The sequence below is a fragment of the Prunus dulcis genome, chromosome 1 (genome assembly GCF_902201215.1).
Source record: "Prunus dulcis chromosome 1, ALMONDv2, whole genome shotgun sequence".
Classification (NCBI taxonomy): domain Eukaryota; kingdom Viridiplantae; phylum Streptophyta; class Magnoliopsida; order Rosales; family Rosaceae; genus Prunus; species Prunus dulcis.
Window position 1 is genome coordinate 5,525,659 of NC_047650.1, and position 20,476 is coordinate 5,546,134.

The 20,476-nt window shown below is 35.6% G+C and overlaps 2 protein-coding genes across 10 annotated transcripts; one reads left to right on the forward strand and one right to left on the reverse strand.

The window, feature by feature from the left end:
• The first annotated feature begins 293 nt into the window (after positions 1 to 293).
• LOC117637641 lies at positions 294 to 11,342 on the forward strand. Of its 8 annotated transcripts, none has more exons than XM_034372604.1 (10): positions 294 to 495; positions 2,326 to 2,446; positions 2,578 to 2,757; positions 5,947 to 6,086; positions 6,207 to 7,675; positions 8,151 to 8,211; positions 8,309 to 8,415; positions 9,650 to 9,743; positions 10,483 to 10,530; positions 11,097 to 11,342. In XM_034372604.1, exons 5-10 carry the CDS (start codon positions 6,207 to 6,209, stop codon positions 11,199 to 11,201), a joined length of 1,884 nt encoding a protein of 627 aa, XP_034228495.1. In that variant the 5' UTR covers positions 294 to 495; positions 2,326 to 2,446; positions 2,578 to 2,757; positions 5,947 to 6,086; the 3' UTR covers positions 11,202 to 11,342. The 8 variants fall into 8 exon arrangements, with proteins under 8 accessions (XP_034228495.1, XP_034228487.1, XP_034228478.1 ...); XM_034372596.1 differs by lacking the exon at positions 2,326 to 2,446 and adding an exon at positions 4,082 to 4,335; XM_034372587.1 differs by lacking the exon at positions 2,326 to 2,446.
• A 1,099-nt stretch (positions 11,343 to 12,441) lies between these two features.
• Positions 12,442 to 18,706, reverse strand: LOC117614877 (pathogenesis-related homeodomain protein). 2 transcript variants are annotated; one of them, XM_034343802.1, is made up of 11 exons: positions 18,242 to 18,703; positions 16,962 to 17,510; positions 16,492 to 16,657; positions 15,952 to 16,075; positions 15,736 to 15,848; positions 15,357 to 15,629; positions 14,483 to 14,713; positions 14,264 to 14,353; positions 13,907 to 13,957; positions 13,491 to 13,742; positions 12,442 to 12,830 (listed from the first exon to the last, which is right to left on the reverse strand). In XM_034343802.1, the coding sequence occupies exons 2-11, from the start codon at positions 17,486 to 17,488 to the stop codon at positions 12,561 to 12,563; spliced, it is 2,097 nt and encodes a 698-aa protein (XP_034199693.1). In that variant the 5' UTR covers positions 17,489 to 17,510; positions 18,242 to 18,703; the 3' UTR covers positions 12,442 to 12,560. The 2 variants fall into 2 exon arrangements, with proteins under 2 accessions (XP_034199693.1, XP_034199694.1); XM_034343803.1 differs by lacking the exons at positions 13,491 to 13,742; positions 13,907 to 13,957 and having other exon boundaries at positions 18,242 to 18,706.
• Between the last annotated feature and the right edge of the window lie 1,770 nt (positions 18,707 to 20,476).

The following is a 20,476-nucleotide window of genomic DNA, read 5'->3' on the forward strand; positions in this document are numbered from 1 at the left end:
CTTGATGTGCAAGATCTGTATTTTTATAGAGGATAACTTTGTTGCCGGTCATTTGATTAAGTTTAGCCTCATTGTAGAATTAAATTATTATGTTCTTATACGTCTACAACCAATTCTCTTTTTCAGGCTGGGAAATAGTATTAAGGTGACTCGGCCCAAAGGTATTTATAATAGTTTAATTTCAATTTAGATACAAATTGAGAAGAAAAAAAAAAAGAATAAATAAATTTAAATTGATTGGGTTAAATTGGTTAATCAAATTAATTTGGTTTTTGAACCATACCAAAGAAAAAACCCAAAGCCAAAGTGTAAAGGCCATAAAACCCATCTCCCACCGTCTTCGTTTGTTTCCGTAAACCCTTGTTCTTCTTCTCTGTCTGTCAACAGAACAGAACAGCCAAATGCTCCTCTGCAACATTCTCATTTCTAGTTGAAAGCGTTCAAGAAACGAAAAGATTCCTCTTCTTCTCTGTGTTGGGCCTTTGGACATCCATGGTAATGTTGTGCCAATTTCTTTTTTTCTTATTTTTCTTGTTCTTCGTTTTCTTAGTTTAGTTTGATATGCTTTACTCTTTGTTGCATGTCATAGTTTTGCCCTATGAATTTGGTCGATTAATTGCAATCATTGATGCCATTTATTGTTGGAATTGAGATAAACGGTTTATTATAAACCCCATTTGAGATACGGATCTGGGCTCGCTTTTCCCTTTGGGGTTGACGAAATTGGGTCCATTTGTATGTCTCTGCCCATCAGTTATTAGATGGAATTCACACTAAGTTGGTTTAGTTTTGATATAAGAACAAAGGAAAAGAGAAATCTGTAACCTTTGTTTCTGGTGCCTGAAATTGTTGTTGAATCTCACTTATTATCAGAAGCAGATTTCAGTAGGGGTGTGTGGAACAGTTTGAGTTATTGAGTTTTATGTGGTCTATGTATTTATTTCCCATCTATCACGGTGTCTATGAAGAAAGCATTGGAAAAGTAGAGAATTTGGCAAGTTTATGTTCTCCAAACATTTTTAAGATTTGGTTAGAGTCACTGTAATGCTGTTTTTCCTTCTATATTCTGTTTGATAGATGTAGCTATTTCGTGCATGTTTTTACTTTATAGAAGCTCCAAAATTCAGTAAAATTGTAATTGCATGTGTGTATCTAGATTCCCTATTGGTGTCGTATAAACAGTTTCCTTTTAAGTAGTAATACTTGAATGCAAAGAATCTGTATTTTTCAATGTTATTAAATTTTCAAGCACTACGAGAAAATAAAGACATGCGTCTAAGCACGTGCAGGAAACTAGTGAAGGAAACATGTGGCGTTCTACGATATTGCATAAGAGATGTGTTGAATTTAAAGTTGTGTATTGCATTACACACTACCCAACCCACCTTGAATTTGGTCTTGGTAGCATGCCTCCTTGCAATTTGTGAAATAGATATACTAAGTTTTAGTCCATATAGCATTTCTAAGTAAATAAGTGTCAAATCTGTCTAATTAATGATGCGGACATCCATAACAAACCTCTTAAGGTTTATCAACAAAGGAGGAAACGATCAGCCAATCCAACATTATCATTATGGTTGGGTTGAAATTTTAGAGCAGCTTTCCTTCTTTGTTAGTTTCCTAGGTTCTCTAGTTTTTCACATTTCAGTACGATTTTTGGTTTTCCAGATCTCAGTAGGATTTCTAGTTTTTCCAGATTTCTAGTTTCCTAATTTATTTGGGTTCGGATTTCAGTTTTATCAAGGGATTTTTATCCTATTGTCTCTAGGTTTTAGTTTGCTATAAATACCCCCCATGTAGTTCTTTGGAATTCAGAGTTGAGTTATTGAGTAAAGTTTATTTTCCAGAGATTGGAATTCTGGTTTGAAGCCAAACCCTAGCGTGAAGCCCCTGGAGTGATTCCATACCTATCTTTATTCATTTAATTTTCTGTTTTTATTGTTTTCGCTTCCGCTAATCTACCTAAATCTACAGTTCACCCATATCCTATATCAATTAATATGCTATTTTTTCAATTTATTGTGCATCTGGTAGAAAAAAAAGAGAAAATTCTGCATTCACTGCAGTAGATGATGGGTTATTGACTATATGGAGAAGTTGTAGGCAAATAGACTCCACATATTTGTCCAAGGCATAGATAATATGTTATGTTGACAAAAAGTACCAAAAGTTTTACATACGGTTATGCTTTATGAGTTGGTGGCTCATGCCCACAACCTTATTCTGTTTTAGGTATTCTCTTCTGGTTACATTTTGCAGAGTCAAATTTATTATTTCTTTTAGTCTTAACGAGAAACTTAGGTGTGTTAAATATGTTGATTGTAGATGGCAATAAGATGGTGCTGATACTGGTTGCTGTATTGACGTAACAATTTATTATTAATATATACCTGGTGTCAATTTGGACAAATTTTGATGTATCATCTTGGATATGGCATGCTACGAAGTGAGTACTTTATGTTGTCTTTATGTTGTCCTTGTGCTTACATATTGTAAGTTATGGGTCTTTCCAGTATCCATAGGGCTTGTTATGATTAATAACTAAATCATTGCAGTGCATCACTTCTCTTTTTCTAGGGGTTTGAAAGTTTGGGATAACTTGATGGGTTGAAGTCCTGGTTGCCTCCTGAGGAAGAACAGGGGCTTGGAAAACTGGAAGTTCAGTGGCTTTTATGCTGAGGACTTGGAGAGCTAGTGGAGATATGATTTGGAAAAGAATTCTGATGAGGAGTTCGGTTCGGTGCTTGGAGGACAAAGGTTGTTATATAAAGTGGTAGCAGATTGCAGATTTCAGATAACAGTTGGTAGGCAAGTGCATTTTATGCATCATACGCGGTGTGGAAATACCCCTTGTTTTATTTTGCAGCTGATGAGAATGGTTTGGTGTATGATGAAGGTGTACCTATTGAAATCATATGTTTGAACGTCTAAGAAAATTTGAATGACTAGGAACTGGGTTTGGTGAAGGATTTCTTTTAAGACTTTAATTGGAGGAAAGGTTGGTGGACTGGGGGATGGTGGGTGAGGTGGAGTTTTAATGGGGCGCGAAGACTTTTGTTAGTGCTCTTTTGTGTTTGCATCCGGACTCTTTTCACTAGAAAATTTTGGGACAGGGAGCATCATTCATTATAGGATTCTGATGATCAAATATTTGATCTAAACGGGATGGTACTAGTTAATAGATTCTATATGTGCAAGAACCTTTTATTTTTTGGTATCATGCAAATAGTTTCCTTGTAAGTGGCATTCCTTAAATATAAACAATCTTAATTTTCAATTTTATTAGGTTTCCAAGTTTTGGAATAGAAAAAGATGTTCATCTAAGTATGTGCAGGAAATAAATGAGGGAAATATGTAGAGTTGTACGAAGTTTTACTGCATTATGTTTACAGGTGCCAGTTGAATTTTTGAAGTTACGTGTTGCATTACACAATAATTCACTCACCTTGAATTTGGTGTTTGTAGCAGACTGCATTTTTATTACAAATAGCATTTCTCAATGTTTTGTTTGTCTAATTATTATGATTTTTAATTAGATTACGCATCTGAAAAAGAAAAAGAAAAATGTTGCACTGAGTGCAGTAGATGATGAGGTATCAAATATCTGTAGAAGTTCTAGGAAAATCCTCTTGGAGGTCCACGTTAAATTTATCCTGATATTCATTATATTGCAAACAGATATCATGGATTTCTCCAATCCAAGACATCAACAACATGGGAAGTTGACGAAAACAACCAAAATTTCTTCTTATAGTTGTGCTTTTTGAGTTGGTGTCCCATGCCATGCCTTAATTCTATGTTAGTTATTCTCTTCCAGCTACAATTTGCATTGTTGACTTTGTGTTAACCAGATGCGTCAACTATTGTGATTTTAGATGGTGCTATGATTATGCTGATACTGGTTGTATTGATATCAATATACCCAGCACAAATTTCAACAAAATTTGTATATTATGGCATGCTACAAGGTGATTATTTTTATGTCATCCAAGGTGGTATGGAACATATGCATGTTCTCGGTCTTTTGTCATGCACAGGGCTCATTTGGGTTATTAACTGAAACTATTTCAGTGGATTACAGCTCTTCTTATAGGAGTTTTGAAATTTGGAGCAGTTTGATGGGTTGATCGACTGCTTGCATCTTGAGGCAGAATGGGGGCATGGAATCTGGAAGCTTTTCTTTTATGCTGTGGACCTGCAGAGCTTGTGGAGATCTTTTTTGGAAAAGAATTCTGAAGTGGAGTTTGGTGGTTTTAGCACTAAGACTATTATATCACATGGTAGAAGATTATGGATTTCAGATAACAGTTGGTAGGCAAGTGCATTTTTTTAATGGTATGCAGTGTCTAATTGCCCCTTGAAGAATGCTTTTCTTGATTTGGCAGCTGATAAAAATGGTTGTGTGTGATGGAGGTGGTATCTCTCAGATCCCTGTATTTTTAGAGAATCTGAATGAATGAGAGCTGGTTTTTGTGTTGGATTCCTCTTAAGACTTTAATAGTGGTGAAGGTGGTAGAATTAGGGTTTGATGACTAATTGAGTTGGACTCTCAAAAGGGGAAGAAATTTGATGCGAAGACCTATTTAAAATTCTTTTCAGTGGAAAAGTTTGGGACGGGCACATCCCCCCCAACTTTTTATTTGGATTGCTCATTAGAGAGTTTTGATGATTACTTGATGAAATGGGAAGCTTCTGGTTAGTGTTAATAGATGCTATGTGTAAGAGCTAAAATGAACCATGCATCATATACGTTTTTATTGTTCAGTGCCCAGGGAGCTATGGGATTATATATGTTATATCTTTGTGCTCTCATGCTGATGCTGAAAAGTGTCATTGACGTTCAATTGCAGGGTTATTATAATAGAGAGGTTTGGTAGGCAGTACCATTTCATTTGTCCTAGTGTTTGTGTTAAGAGAAATATCATATAGCATTTGAAGAGTAGCACTGTGTCATGGAGTTAAAGGAAAGTCATTGAGAGGACTATTCTATTTCTAGGGGACATATAAATACTTTTGTTTTTTTTTAATTGGGTCTTCTTCTCTTTACAATTTCAATGGGATGCACCGTCTCTATATGACTTATATTAGCACCTCGTAACAATTTTATTTAATTATTTATGGGGTGTTTTTAATTTTTTTCAAACTTCTCTTAGGGAGTAATATTGGAGGTGAGGGGATGAAATGTGGTTTATCCAAAAGGGGGTGTTTAAGGATAAACCATACTAAAGGGGATCGATTTGGTGTTCAATCCGTGCTCTTTCCGCGGAAAGAAATTTTGAGTAATGCTGCCCAACCTAAGGCATTTTCTTTTGCTTGTACAGCATCTTTGGGTAAGGTTTTAACAATAGATAATGTAATTGGACAGCTCGCTCTTGTCCATCAGTTGTGTATGTGAAAGCAAGCAGAGGAATCTGTAAATCACTATTTCTTTGTTGCATGTTTGCTAGGAAATGATGCTGTTTTTCATCCTCTCTCTCTCTGTCTCTCACAGGCGCGCATGCACACACCACACACACACACACACACACACACACACACACACACACTGTCCTTTTGGAATTCCTTGGGTGATGATAGCTACAGCTGATGTGTTTGTGGAGTTCATGTATGGTTTGTCAAGAAGACTAATAACATAAATTGGAGTCCACCGTTGCGTTCTTCATGGTGTCATTTTTTGTTATTTTGAGGGGATAGAGCATTCGTTATGGAACTGAAATATGACTTTTTTAGGTTACCATTTGATTGGAAGATGAAGATAGTCTGACTTTTTCTATTTCTTTATTCCCCATTTTGGATTACATTCTTCCTTGCGCTCGCTTGGTGTTTTGAAATTAAAACTTTTGCATTGAAAAACTTGTCTTAAAAATTACAAGGAAGTGCATGAAGTTCTAGAGTTTGATTCCTGTGTTTAAACTGACAATTTTTTTTTCTTCTTCTTGGAATCAGAGGTTGGTGCAATAGAATGGAGAAGACTTTTGGGATGCCTCTTCAGTAATATATGAAACTCCTATTTCAAACATATAAGAGGGTGAATTACTCTGGGACTTTATAAGAACGTGCACCAGATATTAGTGAGGTTGTTTCAGGTGAAAATGTTAATACAGAGTTCCCTTCCTAGTTCAATTGAAGCTGCTCTATTTTGTGTATCTAACCATGGGTTACAAGATGTCTTATGTTATTGGGTGCCTGGTGCTGAAACTTGGCAGATGTGTACAAAATGCGACTCTCATTGCAGCTGCAGAAAAGCTCAACTAAACTCAAAGGAAAACAAGAATACTGATGATTTGCCCTCCTTAGTTTTTCCAAGAAGTTCTTCCCAGCTGTCAGCAGTCAGTATAATGTCTGAAAGTAGTGCACCTAATCTTGTATATAAAAGGAGGAAATTACGAGGAAACTCTGTCACCATATTTTCAGAAGATCGAGGAAACACAAGAACTGGTGATTATCTTTCTTTTGTAAATTTTAATGTTCCTTCAGAAGATCGAGAAAACACAAGAACTGGTAAGAAACAACTTGTTGATTCGCACATAGAGCATGAAACTAAAGCCACTCAAGCGTCTCCTCATTTATGCAATAGAGAGTCTCATGTTTTAAATTCAGAATCTTTTAATGGATGTTCTGTTGGTGAGGAATTAATTTCTGATGAAGCACCTAAAAACAATGTGCAAAAAGTTTTAGAGGTAAACAGCGTAAATGATAGTTGCTCATCATCAAAGTCAAATATGGAGCATCTGTCAGCAGTCAGAATAATGTCTGAAAGTAGTGCACCTAATCTCGTATATAAAAGGAAGAAATTAGGAGGAAACTCTGTCACCATATTTTCAGAAGATCGGGAAAACACAAGAACTGGTGATTATCGTTCTTTTGTAGATTTTATCGTTCCTTCAATTGCTGCTAAGAAACAACTTGTTGATTTGCACATAGAGCATGAAACTAAAGCCACTCGAGCGTCTCCTCATTTATGCAATAGAGAGTCTCATGTTTTAAGTTCAGAATCTTTTAATGGATGTTCTATTGGTGAGGAATTAGTTTCTGATGAAGCACTTAAAAACAATGTGCGAAAAGTGTTAGAGGTAAACAGCGTAAATGATAGTTGCTCATCATCAAAGTCAAATATGGAGCATGCTTCAACTTCCATGAAGACTGAAGTAGATGAAAATGGTGAGTGCTCCTCTTCTAGTGTGATAGTCATGGAGGCTGTAGGAGACCTGTCTGAAAAGGATCTATGCATCTCAATTCTTAGAAGCCATGGACTGCTTGGGGATGTTCAGGCTACCAGGATTTGTCGTTCTGCTGAAGACACTGGTACCAGTAGCAGTGACAGCTGTCATCGGTCATGCAAAATTTGTAGTCGTGCAGGAACTGCTCTGAAAATGCTGATTTGTGATAATTGTGAAGAGGCATTTCACATGTCATGCTGCCACCCCCGTATAAAGAAAGTACCTTTTGATGAATGGTTCTGCCATTCTTGTTTGAGAAAGAAGCAAATTTTAAAGGAGAAAGTGGCTAGAAAATCACCGAATATCACCAGTGTCATGTGTAGGAATGCATCATCTAAAGGCCAAGTGAATCCTATACTGTTAATGTTAAGAGACAATGAGCCGTATGCAACCAGTGTTCGGTTTGGCAAAGGGTTTCAAGCGGAAGTTCCTGACTGGTCAGGCCCAATAAATGAGTATGTTCATTCAATAATTTATTCTTAACTATTTGAAACTTTTTATGCAGGTTAAATGCATACTGCCTTCACAAATTGGATGGATAACCTTGTTAAATTTATAGGCTGCTTTCTTTCCTTGTCACTCTTCCTTTCCACTCTAAGTTACAGTTGAATTGGTACTTTGACTTTCTGATTGTTCCATTATGTGGTTTATAGTAGCGTAAGTAGTTTTCCTTAGTTATTCTGTCTTATATCCTTGTTTTCAAAGCACTTATCATGCCAGGTAGGAAAGATCTCCTTCTGTGTGCTGGTTGTATTCCTGAACAATTTGTTGATTGTCCTTCTTCATAGCTATTTGTGTGGGATCTTCTGTTTTCATGCGCGTTATGGAAAGAAACAATTTCATCATCTCCTGCCCTTTTTTGAATCGATATTTTCTCTCTTTTGGCATGCTGCTTACAAGTTACAGTTTTTATTGTTTTGTTTGATATAGTGATATTGGTGGCATTGGCGAACCTTTGGAATTAGATTCTTCGGAGTATGTTAGATTGAATGTAAGTCCTTGATGTGTCTATGCATTTGTAATCAGCATTTTCATTTGACAAGGATGATTTGGAAATTCTATTGAGCAATGGCCATTTTTCATTGTAGGAGCTGAACTGCAATAAACCTTCTAGAGTTAGCTCTATAGGTAATTGGCTTCAATGTCGAGAAGTTGTAGATAGTGCAAATGGAACTATTTGTGGAAAGTGGCGCAGGTAATTTGTTTATGGTTTTATGTTAACTTAGCACTTAATTGGAACCTGTCATGGTTATGATTTGACTGTTTGGTTGGAAAATTTTCTGAAAAATATGTATAGTATTATTATATTTGGCAAAATTACTTTAATGGAGAACATGAAACACTGATATAAATGAAGGAAAGTTGTTTGTGACTTGTCAAATTTGATATTAATAAAGTTATTTGACTGTCCCCAGTGCAATTGCAATCTTTTCTTATGTTAGTATTTATATACTGGCATATTGTTCAAAGTTGAAGCTGCACTTCTCCCCCTTCTTTTTTCTCTGGGGATTTTTTGTTGTTGTCGTGTCTTGTACATATAATTTGAGTTCTGATGTGGCAATGATAGGCCGTCTGAGTAAAAACAGAGGTATGATCAATCATAGAATATTTGTCAAACAGATCAATAATTGGGCATGGATGAGGAAGTGAAGAGTAGCATGGGATGCTAAGTCAAACATTTAGTGATTTTTACTCTAAAATGGGCATGATTCATGAGTCTTAGCTCAAGTGGCATGGATGAAGAGCTGGATGTCAGCAAACATAAAATAAATAATGGGCATGAAAGATGGGGAGAAAAGCTACAAGAACTTAATGTAAGCAAATAAGTAATATCGAAGAACTTGCAAAGTTAAGGTAGAGATAAACTAAAAATTGTAATAATGTTAAATGATAAAGAGTGGTGAGAACGATGGAAGGTCATTGAAGGATGATTATATGAAAGTTTTTCCTTGGATCAAGGAAGATGGGAACAGAATGGGTTTTAGGACCAGATGGAATGCTGATTGACCCATGGAGATGTTTAGGAGATGAGGGTGTCTCTTGGCAAACAAAATTATTTTATAATAGTATGATGGTAAGGAAATGCTTGAGTGGCAAAAATTGATGATTCATAAACACCCAAAAGGAAAATGATGAGTCATAGTATGAAACTTTGGAAGAGTGATTGAAACTTTATTATTTCTCTGTTTCTTTCCCTCCAAATAACCCAAATTACAGGTAACACACTACAACCTCAATGACTCGAACCTTCTTCCCACCCCCAAAATGCTGTGCTTTTCACTTAAAAAAGTTTTTGTTACAAATTCAGAACTTGTTTTATACTATTTGATCAAAATTTGTGTTATATCTCTTTCGCTCTCCTAGATTGATTTTCTACTTCTTGTTGATTATGTTATACATCTTTAACATTATGGGAAATTCTCATATAGCAGGGCTCCTCTTTTTGAAGTCCAAACTGATGACTGGGAGTGCTTCTGCTCTATCCTTTGGGATCCAAGCCATGCTGATTGTAATGCGCCTCAGGTGGACATATCACTGACAGTCTTCATATGTCTCGGTTTTTTAAATTATTTTTGGATATTTAGACCATATCATGAAACTCTTAGAAGAAAAGGTATAGCAAATTTCTACTGACAGGGTCCTCAAATGTGCTCACATTTTTGCAACTGCTAGATTCTGTGGTCTTCACCACAGTATTCCTACTCAAGCCTCTACTGCCTAAATCTTTAAAGCCATTAGTACCATTTGTATCCTCCATTACTGCCATCATCTCCAAACCAAAGTTATCTTAATTGTTTCACAAAAACATATCTGAGTTTGTTGAAGAGTTAACTACTATAACTTTATCCTATGTTAAAACCTTTCTTGTTCCTCTGTTACTTCTATTATCCAAAACACTGAAATTCTCTTGATTTTTTTTCATAAAAGTACAATGATGAGAAGGTTGTTGTTTTTGGTTCATGGGTTAGAAACTTAGAATTTCTTTGATTCTGTACTTGGTTAGGATTTTTGAGGTTGTCATTGTTGAGTTTTTGGGTAAGAGATACTTGAATGAGAGGAATCTGGTGAAGAGATGCAACTTCACCTTCAATGATTAGTCTTGGCAGCATATTTTTATTGTGAAAAAGCTTGGTAGAAAACACTTCACTATCATTTTATCTTTCTTATGCCTATCAGATTTTGTTGATAGTTTTATAGTCTGTTCTATATTATTTCTATTATTAACTCTAATGCAAACTCTCCTTTTATGTGTCTGGCTCAGGAACTGGGAACGGATCAAGTTCTGAAGCAACTGAAGTATATTGAGACGGTCAGTGTAAATAACTCAATGAAACTACTGAAATTTTAAAGGATAACCCAAAGAAAAAGAACAAGAAAAGAAAAAGGTTGATATATTTCTTGAGTATGTTGAAATATTTTGGTAACGGAGAAACTCAGATGGTATGGGCCAAAATAAATAAAAATATGCCAATGGTTGGTACATACAAGAATGTACGGTTCAAGTTACATGTGTTCATTTTTTTTAGGGGAGGTATGGATAGATTTATTGAGAGAATTGAGATGGGACATTAAATTTTACTATTGAATTGATGATTACTAATTCCTTTGCATACTTATTGGGGGAAACATCTGTTGTAGTGAATTTCTGGCATATCTAAACTTACATAATGTTTCATAGTTTTAAATTCATGTGCTTTTGTCAGAGCACAGTTCCTGAAAATCCTTTTTAAAATTTACCAAGTTCTTGAAATCCCCTTTTAAAATTGTCTCAAACATGTGCTAATGGCTAACTGGAGTGTAATACATCAGTTTGTGTACTGTTTTTTTTTCCTTCTGGTTTGTCTTTGGGTTCTTATTATTTCGTATAACATGCAGCTGAGGCCCCGGCTATCTGCAAAACGGCATACTTTGGATGGCACCAAGAGTACTGGTGATTTACAAAACCCCATAACAGATGCAAAAAGTATACAAACTCTATGATATGATGAGAACTCATTAAAAGTGTCGATACAAACCCAGCTTGTTACTCATGTTGTACATTTATTTCATATATAACAAATTGGGTTAGAAATTTTCACCGCAGTTGAATGTGTAATGATATAGGCAAGTATATGTTTATGAGCTACTGTTGTTGTACATTTTTTAAAGTTTTTAACCTCCTTAGCAGTGTTGTTTGATTTTCATCTTTTAATGGGTGAACTGAAATGTGGAATGGATGGACGAAGAACTACAAAAGTAAATTGTGAATATCATATTGTTCATGATTTTCATAATGAAAAATATACGACCTAGGATTTTCAGCTCTCTTGGGAAAGCTTATAGTAACTATAAATGTTTCCTTGATTTTATTCCATTGAAGTTTCGTTCTCTGATTAACACTACCTATAAGCTTTTGTGACAAGTCTTGGTGGATTTCATCATAAGTTGAAGGTGGTGTTGATTGGTGGATTTCAGAGTGAAACAACAGAGTAAGATTTCCCGGTCTAGTTTATTCGAGGATGAGCATTTTCCACAAAACAGAATTTCAGGCATTGTTTCCAGTGTGGTGTGATATCCAGATGAAACTGAAAATGGTTCCATTCTGAGGTTGCGAAAAGTATCGCCTCCACTAAAATTTCATGGAAAAAGATAAATGCAATTGCATTGTTCAAGTCTAAAAGTCTAAACCTTAGTCTCTGTCCCAAATTTCTGTATTTAAAAAAAAAAAAAAAAATGTCAACAGGTCTAGCCCTATGGAAAGAAGGCCATGACTTGCAGACTATTCGTCTCAGATTCAAACCCCCATGGCACCTTTGGTAGTGTGCATGAGTTGTAGTTTAGACTATCGCTCTGCTAAAAATAAAAATAAAAGTTTGGAACTGATGCTGATAGTTATTGCTAACAAGTTATTTGGTAAGATATTGGTGTTGTAAATGTTTTGGAAACAAAAGTTGCCTCCTGTGAGGTGGTTGCGTATTGCGACGTCGAATTTTCTCTATTCAACGAAATTAATAATTTGAACTTGACTGCAAACCAAATCAAACTATAGGGCTGGATTTATCAAAATTGAAATGAAAAAAATGAGTGAAACTACTAGGACAAAAAGGGAAAAATAAACCAAATACAATAGGATGTTCAACTTGAAGTTGATTCGGAGCCCAAGTCAAAACTATTTTCACTTCTGAAAGATAACTTGAGAGAGAGAGAGAGAGAGAGAGAGAGAGTATATTCTTGTACAACAAGAAAAAATTGATACACCACACGTTAAATTTTAAGTTAGTGCGAGGCATTGGAATTAAGAAACACCCAATGACTGAGATGACAAAAATGCTATATGAAAATTCACAACATTTCAGAATATCAAACTTTGTCCTTTAGTTCTGCTATTGGAACATAAATCACAGACTGTTCATGCAAGAGAGATTTATTTGACTTCTTTGCCTTGGCATTTTGAAATTTCAGTAATTTCTGTCTCATATTTTCTAGCCTACCTTTGGCTTTACATAGTCTCTCCATTTCCAGTTCTGCAACTCGACATCCACCTTCAGCAATAAGGTTGGCCTTCTTCTCCTTTGTTCTTGCTTTCAAAAGCTTCTTCAAGCTCACATTATCACTCAACTCCATTCCATCCTATATGAAAGCAAACCAACACATGAGTCAACTTTATTATTATTCAAGTTATCCAACGTACATAATTAGGGGCAAATATACTATCTATCTAAAAAAATCATACAATTCTCTCATCTGTCACAAAAGTTCAACAAAAATAAGTTGAGGTAGGCACACAATTTTCTATACCCTTACTAACACACCGACAAAAATAAAGGTAAGTCGCAACTGTTTAAAAGAAGATTTAAGGCATGTGAAATGGTTGAGGATGAAAGTGGTTGTTCCTGAAGAACTCCATGATACACCAGAATTCTTCCACACAAAACAAAGTTGATGAGAGTAAGAAATGGGGACTGATTGAGATCACAAGTCTGTTGAAGGGCAGTTGATTTCTATCAGTAGGTTGTGAATATCTGTAGGACACTTAAACGATTTTTGGATAAAAAAGGGAGGTCGCAAATTTACAAAAACTCAACTCTTATTCCGAAGGAAAAGATCCAAAATTAAGAAACTAAGCAAAGCTCAAGTGTCACAAGCAAAATAACTACTTTACTATTTTACTGATAAACACGTGGCCACAATGACGGCCAAAACACAGTAACCCTTAAAATAACCATAATACCAGTGACCCTGGAATAATCAGAAATTTCCTAATTTTTATCTATTATGATAGGCCAAGACCTTGTTTCTCTTTGCAGGTGACCCACATGAAGATCCTTTCTGTTGATTTTTCCTCAAAGGGCTGCTTAATGATTTTGGGTGCTTTCTCCGGAAGGATTTCTTAACATTTCTTGGAGAATGGACCACAGTTTCAGCTAAGAAATCATCTGAATCTGATGCCATGAGATCAGCAGCTTTTTCAGTCACATTTTCATTTGTGGATTCCTTGGAGATTCCAGGAGTAACAGTGTGAAGGTTTGTAGCACTCTCTTCCTGTTGCGCAAAAGATCCATCATACTCTTTGTTGAAAATATTTCCAACAATATACCGTTGATTTTTATTTAGCAGTGAAAACTCAAAGAGGCTAAAACAGATAAACGAAAAAAGAAAAAACACAGTGATAGATATAAAAAAATATACAGAGACTACTAGCTCACCTTTCTGGTTTTGAGGGCTAAGTAACGTGCGTTCTTAAACCATTTACTAACCTGGAAATTGCAACTTAAAAAGGATTAAAAACAATGGAAAATGTAAGAAAAGCATAAGCTTCAATCCCGTATTAATATCCCAGTGACACTGACTTCACAGATCAGATACCACAAAACTCACGCCTACGCATTTAGATTCTCTGAGACTTGAACCAAAACTTCCAATAAAGTAAAATCCAGAAAGGCAAATGTATTTGACTGGATGAAAAACATATCAGTAACTTTTAAACTAATTTTTTCTCGATCCAATATGGCACGCAGTAAGACTTATAGAGCAACAAACTAGGGTTCATCAATCGCCATTACCTTCTCAGGATCTAGTCCCAACTCTTTTGAAAGATTCTCTTTCACATCTCTAGAAGGAAGTTCATTCTCAGAAAACGCTTGTCGCAGCTTCTGGAATAGGAAATTGCGGCACAGAATTTTAGTCAAGAAAATATCAAGTACTGCCTTCAGATTTATAAATACCTCTGCCTGAAAGCATAAGGAGACAGACAGAGAGAAGGGAGAGTCATGTTCTAATACCTCTACAGCCTTGCGAGGTATTCGGAAACATGCCCTTCTAACTTGAGTATCTGGAGGATGTTTATTTTTCACTTCTGTAGGGGTGACATCTGGAATTCTCTCGCTTTCATAGAGAGTCATAAGGGTGCTGGCTGCATCAGATTCCTTTTCTCTCCGCTTTCTTTTAACAGGACCCCAGTCTTCATCATCACTAATTTGTTCATGCAAAGGACCATCTTTTCCAAACATTTCCTTGTAGGGGAAAGAAATATGTATTATACTGTGAATATCTGACCTTTACCTCAAAAAACTGGTGATGTAACAACAAAATGGGGAACTGTACCCCATAATTTTGCATGAAATAGAAATTTATAATAAACCCCAAAGAGATCTATATTGATTACATTATGATACAAGCATTTCATAGGTTGACAATATATCTAAACAGACTGTTTTATATGCCAAGATGACTGCAAGCAAACAACTGTAGGGGTCAAATTATTGGTTTCTAAGTAATTTCATTTTCTGGAAACTTAGCATTCTCCTTCTGTCAGTCCCAAATGCGGCATCCAATTGAAATTCGTCTGTAGGAGCTTTTCAAAAGACTCAAGATTCTTCTGTAGCTTTATGTTGTCAATTTGGAGTCCTATTATTAGTGGGAGCAGGGTAAAGTTCAAGAGTCAAGTTTCCTTTCTGTTTGTACTTGAGGAAGACATTGCTATCTAGAGTATTCTATATGTCTCTCTCTGCCTACATGAAGTTTCCTCATGTAATCACAAGATGACTAAAATGCACACATTTAATTTTCTCAAAGTCCCACCAATAATTCATCTCTATTCTATTTTTCAGGGAACAAGTAAAAAAAAAGCTCAAAAAATTTGGGCTGCGTACTCACATCATATAACTTCTTATAATCAACACGTCTTCTCTGTCTGCGGCCAGAAACAACTTCCCCATCAGTAGACTCATCAGAACCTACACTGACATCAGTTGATAATTCATCATCTGATGCATTGTCATCTGTGCCTCCCATGCTGAAGCTGCAGCTGTTCTCGTTCCTTTCTGGATTATAATCATCATCTTCAGAATCATCTGAAGGCCATTCTTCATCTGGGTTTAATAACGAATTCTCACCATCAGGGAAAGCAGCTTCTTCCTTGAATACATCCTATCCCATGGAGAGCCAGTAATTACTTGAATTACTAAATTCTGAAATCAAAAGTAAAAAGTGGGGAAAAAGTTGGCATTTCTAGATGATTCTGGTAATGACTAACCTGCCAACCACAGTCATTGGAAAAGCAGGTCCCAAGATGAGCATTGACTACTTCTAGGATTTCCATTTTACACTCGCAAAATTTGCAAAACCAGCCTTGATCTCCCCGAGGAACTGTAGATAATCAATTAAACTTAAACTAACTGTTTGCTAACAAAATCTAATTGGTATGTCACCAAAAGGTCCAAAACAAATTCAGAAAAGGTGAGAAACTTACTATTTTCAGTATCCAAGGGAGGATCCAGACATTTTTGGTGGAATGCAGAATTGCATGTCCCATCACACAGTATAATATCATTATCGGGGAACGCTTCATTCAACTTGCACTTCGCACAGAATATCTAACAATAACAAAAACTAGTATATAAATAAGCATGCAACCAAGACAATGTGGCAACACCTCATACAAGGTATTATATCAAAGGCAAAACCATTCTTTCTAGCCTAAAACCACAGAACCATTCTTGCAAACCCAAAACCATTTCATTAGTATCCTAGGCTTTGGAGCTGTCTGAAAAGCAAGACCTTAGCCAAGAAAGCAAGGATCGCTCATTCTTTAATTCTCAATCTATTGCATGCTTTTGCAAAAGTTTCTAGCACAACTGGTTATTCCAAATGGCCCCTTTCAGCACACATCCACACAAACAGAATGTGCGTTGCTTTATTTTCTTGTTACAATAAATAAGATTCTTGAGAGAGAGAGAGAGAGAGTCAGAGAGTGAGAGAAACCAAAAGGATAGTAATGACATCTACTTACATGTTCATGATAAACAGATCCATCTGCAGCGATAACAGAATCTGCCATGCTACCCACTGAACTCAGAGAATACAGTTGATGAATAGCATCACGGATTCCAAGCTTACATTTCAATATCTGTTTCTTAGCTCTTTGTAGTTCCTTTTCTGGCTTAATCTTTTCTCGGCTGTGATAGAAATAAAAAATTAAAAGAATTACAACATTGAGCTATTTGCTGAAGAAAAGAGCTCTAGAAAACACACAATCTAATAAAATGATAGAAATTTTAAATTCAATCAAATAATATCAAAGAATTAACTTCCAACACTATCCAGTCGCATCTTTATTACATTCCTCTTAACATAAATACTTATTGTTGAGAAACCAGAGCATGCATGGTTCAAATGGTTGCTTTATCAAATCTTCAAATTTTCAATCCTCTCTTTCTAAGTCTAGCTTAAACATTGATAATTAAGTTAATTTTATCATACCTCTGACCCTTCCAACCTTCACCAGAATAAGCATCAATTAGGTTCTGCTCCAGCTTTATTTTAATCAGCAGGTATCTTGTCCTCCTCTGCAAGCGAGAAGTTTCATCTAACTCCACCTTATCCTTTTGTAATTTCTTCTTTCTTCTCCTTTTTATTCTAAGTTTGACTTCCCCATCAGCATTTTCCCCTTTCTTGTCAGAGTCCTTGAATGAGAACTTCTCATCCTGAAGTTTCACAGAAGACAGCTTTTTGGAAGAATTTGTATCATGTACCTTATGAACTCCTTTTCTACTCATCAACTTTTTATCAGTATCATTATTCCTAGACCCCTTTCTTGTAGAGTCAGCACCTCTCTTCTTCGACAAGCATGAAGCAATAATAGTTTTGGACTTTGGCTTTATTTTTTTAACATGGGAAACTTTGCCACCTTTTCTAAATTTTGGTGATGAAATTAGCTTTGCCACAGAATTGGAATAACGAGGTTTTCCTGACTCCTTGAGGGATGACTTTTTTCCAAGACCATGCATTCTGCTAACCAATGTATCAATACTGAAAATCCAGACACAAAATGGATTAGTATTAACTTTTAAAGATAGAAAAGAAAAAAAAAAAAGGACCAGAAACAATGACAGGATAGAGCAGAGAAAAGTTTTACAGCACAAAATTGACATATAATACGATAGAAAACTCTCAAGAGTTATTAGGTTAATTTAGTTTTGCAGAGTTTACATGTTTTAATTGCTGGCATCCCCTACTTCAAACATTTTTAATAAAGTTTGTCTCTGCATTGAAATTCTGGAAAGAATTTATGACAACTAGATGAATAAGGGGCCCTCTTGGCCAAGTGAAGTTAATTACTGAATACAAAAGAACAGCTTCAAGAAAGAAAAAACAGTGCAAATTAGCCAAGAAAAAGATGAAGTCAAATTCAATCGTCTTTCCTGCAAAGAGGGCACCTTCTTTCCTCAGCTGATATGGAATTGTCACAAGTGTGAATAATGTGCGTATATATATCATAACAGATTACTAAACAAAGCAATGAAACATAATGTCATCTCAAAAGAGACAAGTCATTGTAAGGAGACTTCTTTTGTTAGAAGCAGAAGCTCAATGCAAACTCACAAGAACAGTGATCTTGTGCCTCCCAATTGGAGGATTTGATTTTGAAAGCTCAGATCACAACATAACAAAAACTGGAACAGAGCGCAAAAGATTCAAGCTTCAAACCAATTTCAGTCAAGTAAGCAAATTGAGAGGTAAAGGCAACATGGGAAGCTCACCTGAAAAAGAATAGAGATCTATGAACTGCTGGGCTTTGAAGCTGCTACAAAACATACATATATATATACACCACGTATACATTCATATATACAAGTAAAGAAGTATTGGAATTGTCGAGTTATTGATGGGTTTTGGATTAGTTGCTCCAAGAACTTCAAATTTTTAAAAAATTTGGGTTCTTGGGGTTTTCCCCAATGGTGCTCTCTGGGCAGTTTCTGCTCTCCTCCCCGAAGCGCCACCCAACGCTCTCTCTCTCTCTAAAAGTCCTGTCTATTTATAGTCTTCTTCATTTTGGGAATGATCAATCAATCATATGTGTCTATTAAGTTTCTGTTTTCGAATCGATGAATTCTTGTACAAAGAGGATACAAATCTGTTATGATTCAGGCATCCCTTTTCTCGCTACACTAGAAAATCAAAAAAATAAAAATAAAAATTCTTGGAGCAATGTTATGGTTTGTTGCTTGACTTTCTTTCATGCCCTTTCTCAAAAATAAAATTTTCTTTCATGTCTTTGTGTTTTTTTTATTAATTTTTTTTTTCTCGATTCACTTTTTTTTCTTCATGTATTTGAATGACTTTAACTGAAATAATTAAAGAGTGTATAGCAAAATATTCTCTTGTTGGAGCACAAATTTATGCTCTTTGGAATTACGATTGTAACTTGTAAGATGAGCAAATTCAACGACTGAAAAGGTATCGATGTGGTGCTAACCAATGATTCTTCAACTGTCAAATGATTAGTAATTTTGATAGAATTAAACTACAGTGGTAGGATTAGAGCTGTAAGTATTGCGTAACTTAGATTGGTACATGGAGGAGTCTGTTCTGAACTTGCGTAATTTAGGCAAGTCTCGGTTCTTAGCCGTTTTGGCTTTATTCAGACTTCCGTTCTTATTAGTCTCAGTTCTTAGGCAAGTACATAATGCGAGATTTTTTTTGTGGGGGGTGGGTGGTAAACGCACCAACATATTCAGCATGGCCTCATTTGAGGGTATTTGTGTCTTTTCATTTTTTTTTTTTAAAGTGTAACTTATTCTTCTTGGTCCCATAAGGAAAAGTTATATACCCAATAGTACAACATATTATGTAAATTTTTAGGTTATATTTGAATGGAAGGATTATAAAGAAAGGATTTGGATTTGACAACGATGCTAAATTTGCTATAAAAACAAGAACTATATTAGATTGAATGTATTTGAAATAACTGGATGTTTAATTTTTAAAATGACTACATGCAATCTAAGGAATCATTTAGAATTCATGTGTTTTCTTCCTTTCTTTCTTGTTTAAATTTTGGCATACATGGATTGTAATAGTCTAAACAAACATTTTTACTTTATAATCGCATCTAAATCCATGGACTTGGAATTCATCTATCCAAATGAAGTCTTATGGTTTTGTTATATTTGAGGAGACCGAACTCTTTAAACTATACCTCTTGAGTATGTGGTATAGATTGCAAATCTAACAATACAAACATACTAAATTGTCTAATTATACCTTTTATTGTTTTGCTCATGTTGTTGGGTCAAGGAATGTAATACTTTGAGATATGCTACGGTTAGTCGCTATGGGGACAAGAATTTTGTCAATATGAGAGTGGCAGATTGTGAGTTAATTCCTGACACCATTTTTGGCTATTTAGTAGGCTATAAGACAAAGCAGGAGCTAAGATAATTATCTTTGGCCCAATTGGATGTATAAATTTGACAAAACAAAACAAAGTGTGGGCGGATGCCTCAACAATTAAATTTCAACCGCATATGCGTGGGCAGCTGATGGTAGTAAACTTCCTACTACCTTTGTTTGTTGATCGTTATTGGCAATAGACTTCAAACATTTAGCATCCCCAACCCCAACAGGAAGTTCCCATTAGTGATGAATCTTATACAAAGATTATGAGGTAGACTGGGGAGGTTGGATTGTAGATTTTATTTAAATGTTTGATGTTTGCATAGGAATGTGCTCAATTTGCCAGGGATGATTTTCGACACACAAATTCATCTTTCCCTCTGTTCCCCGGGATACTCTTGATTATATTGGCAAGAGAACTGGTGCATAACTCAGAGGGTTTAGCAATTGATGGGTATGATATGCTACAAAACCACACTGTCTGACCACAAAATTGATGGGTGTGATTAACTGGTGGGTGTGATTAATTGATGGGTGTCATTACAATTTAATCATAACAATAACTGCTTCAACAAATACACATCAACTACCACATCATG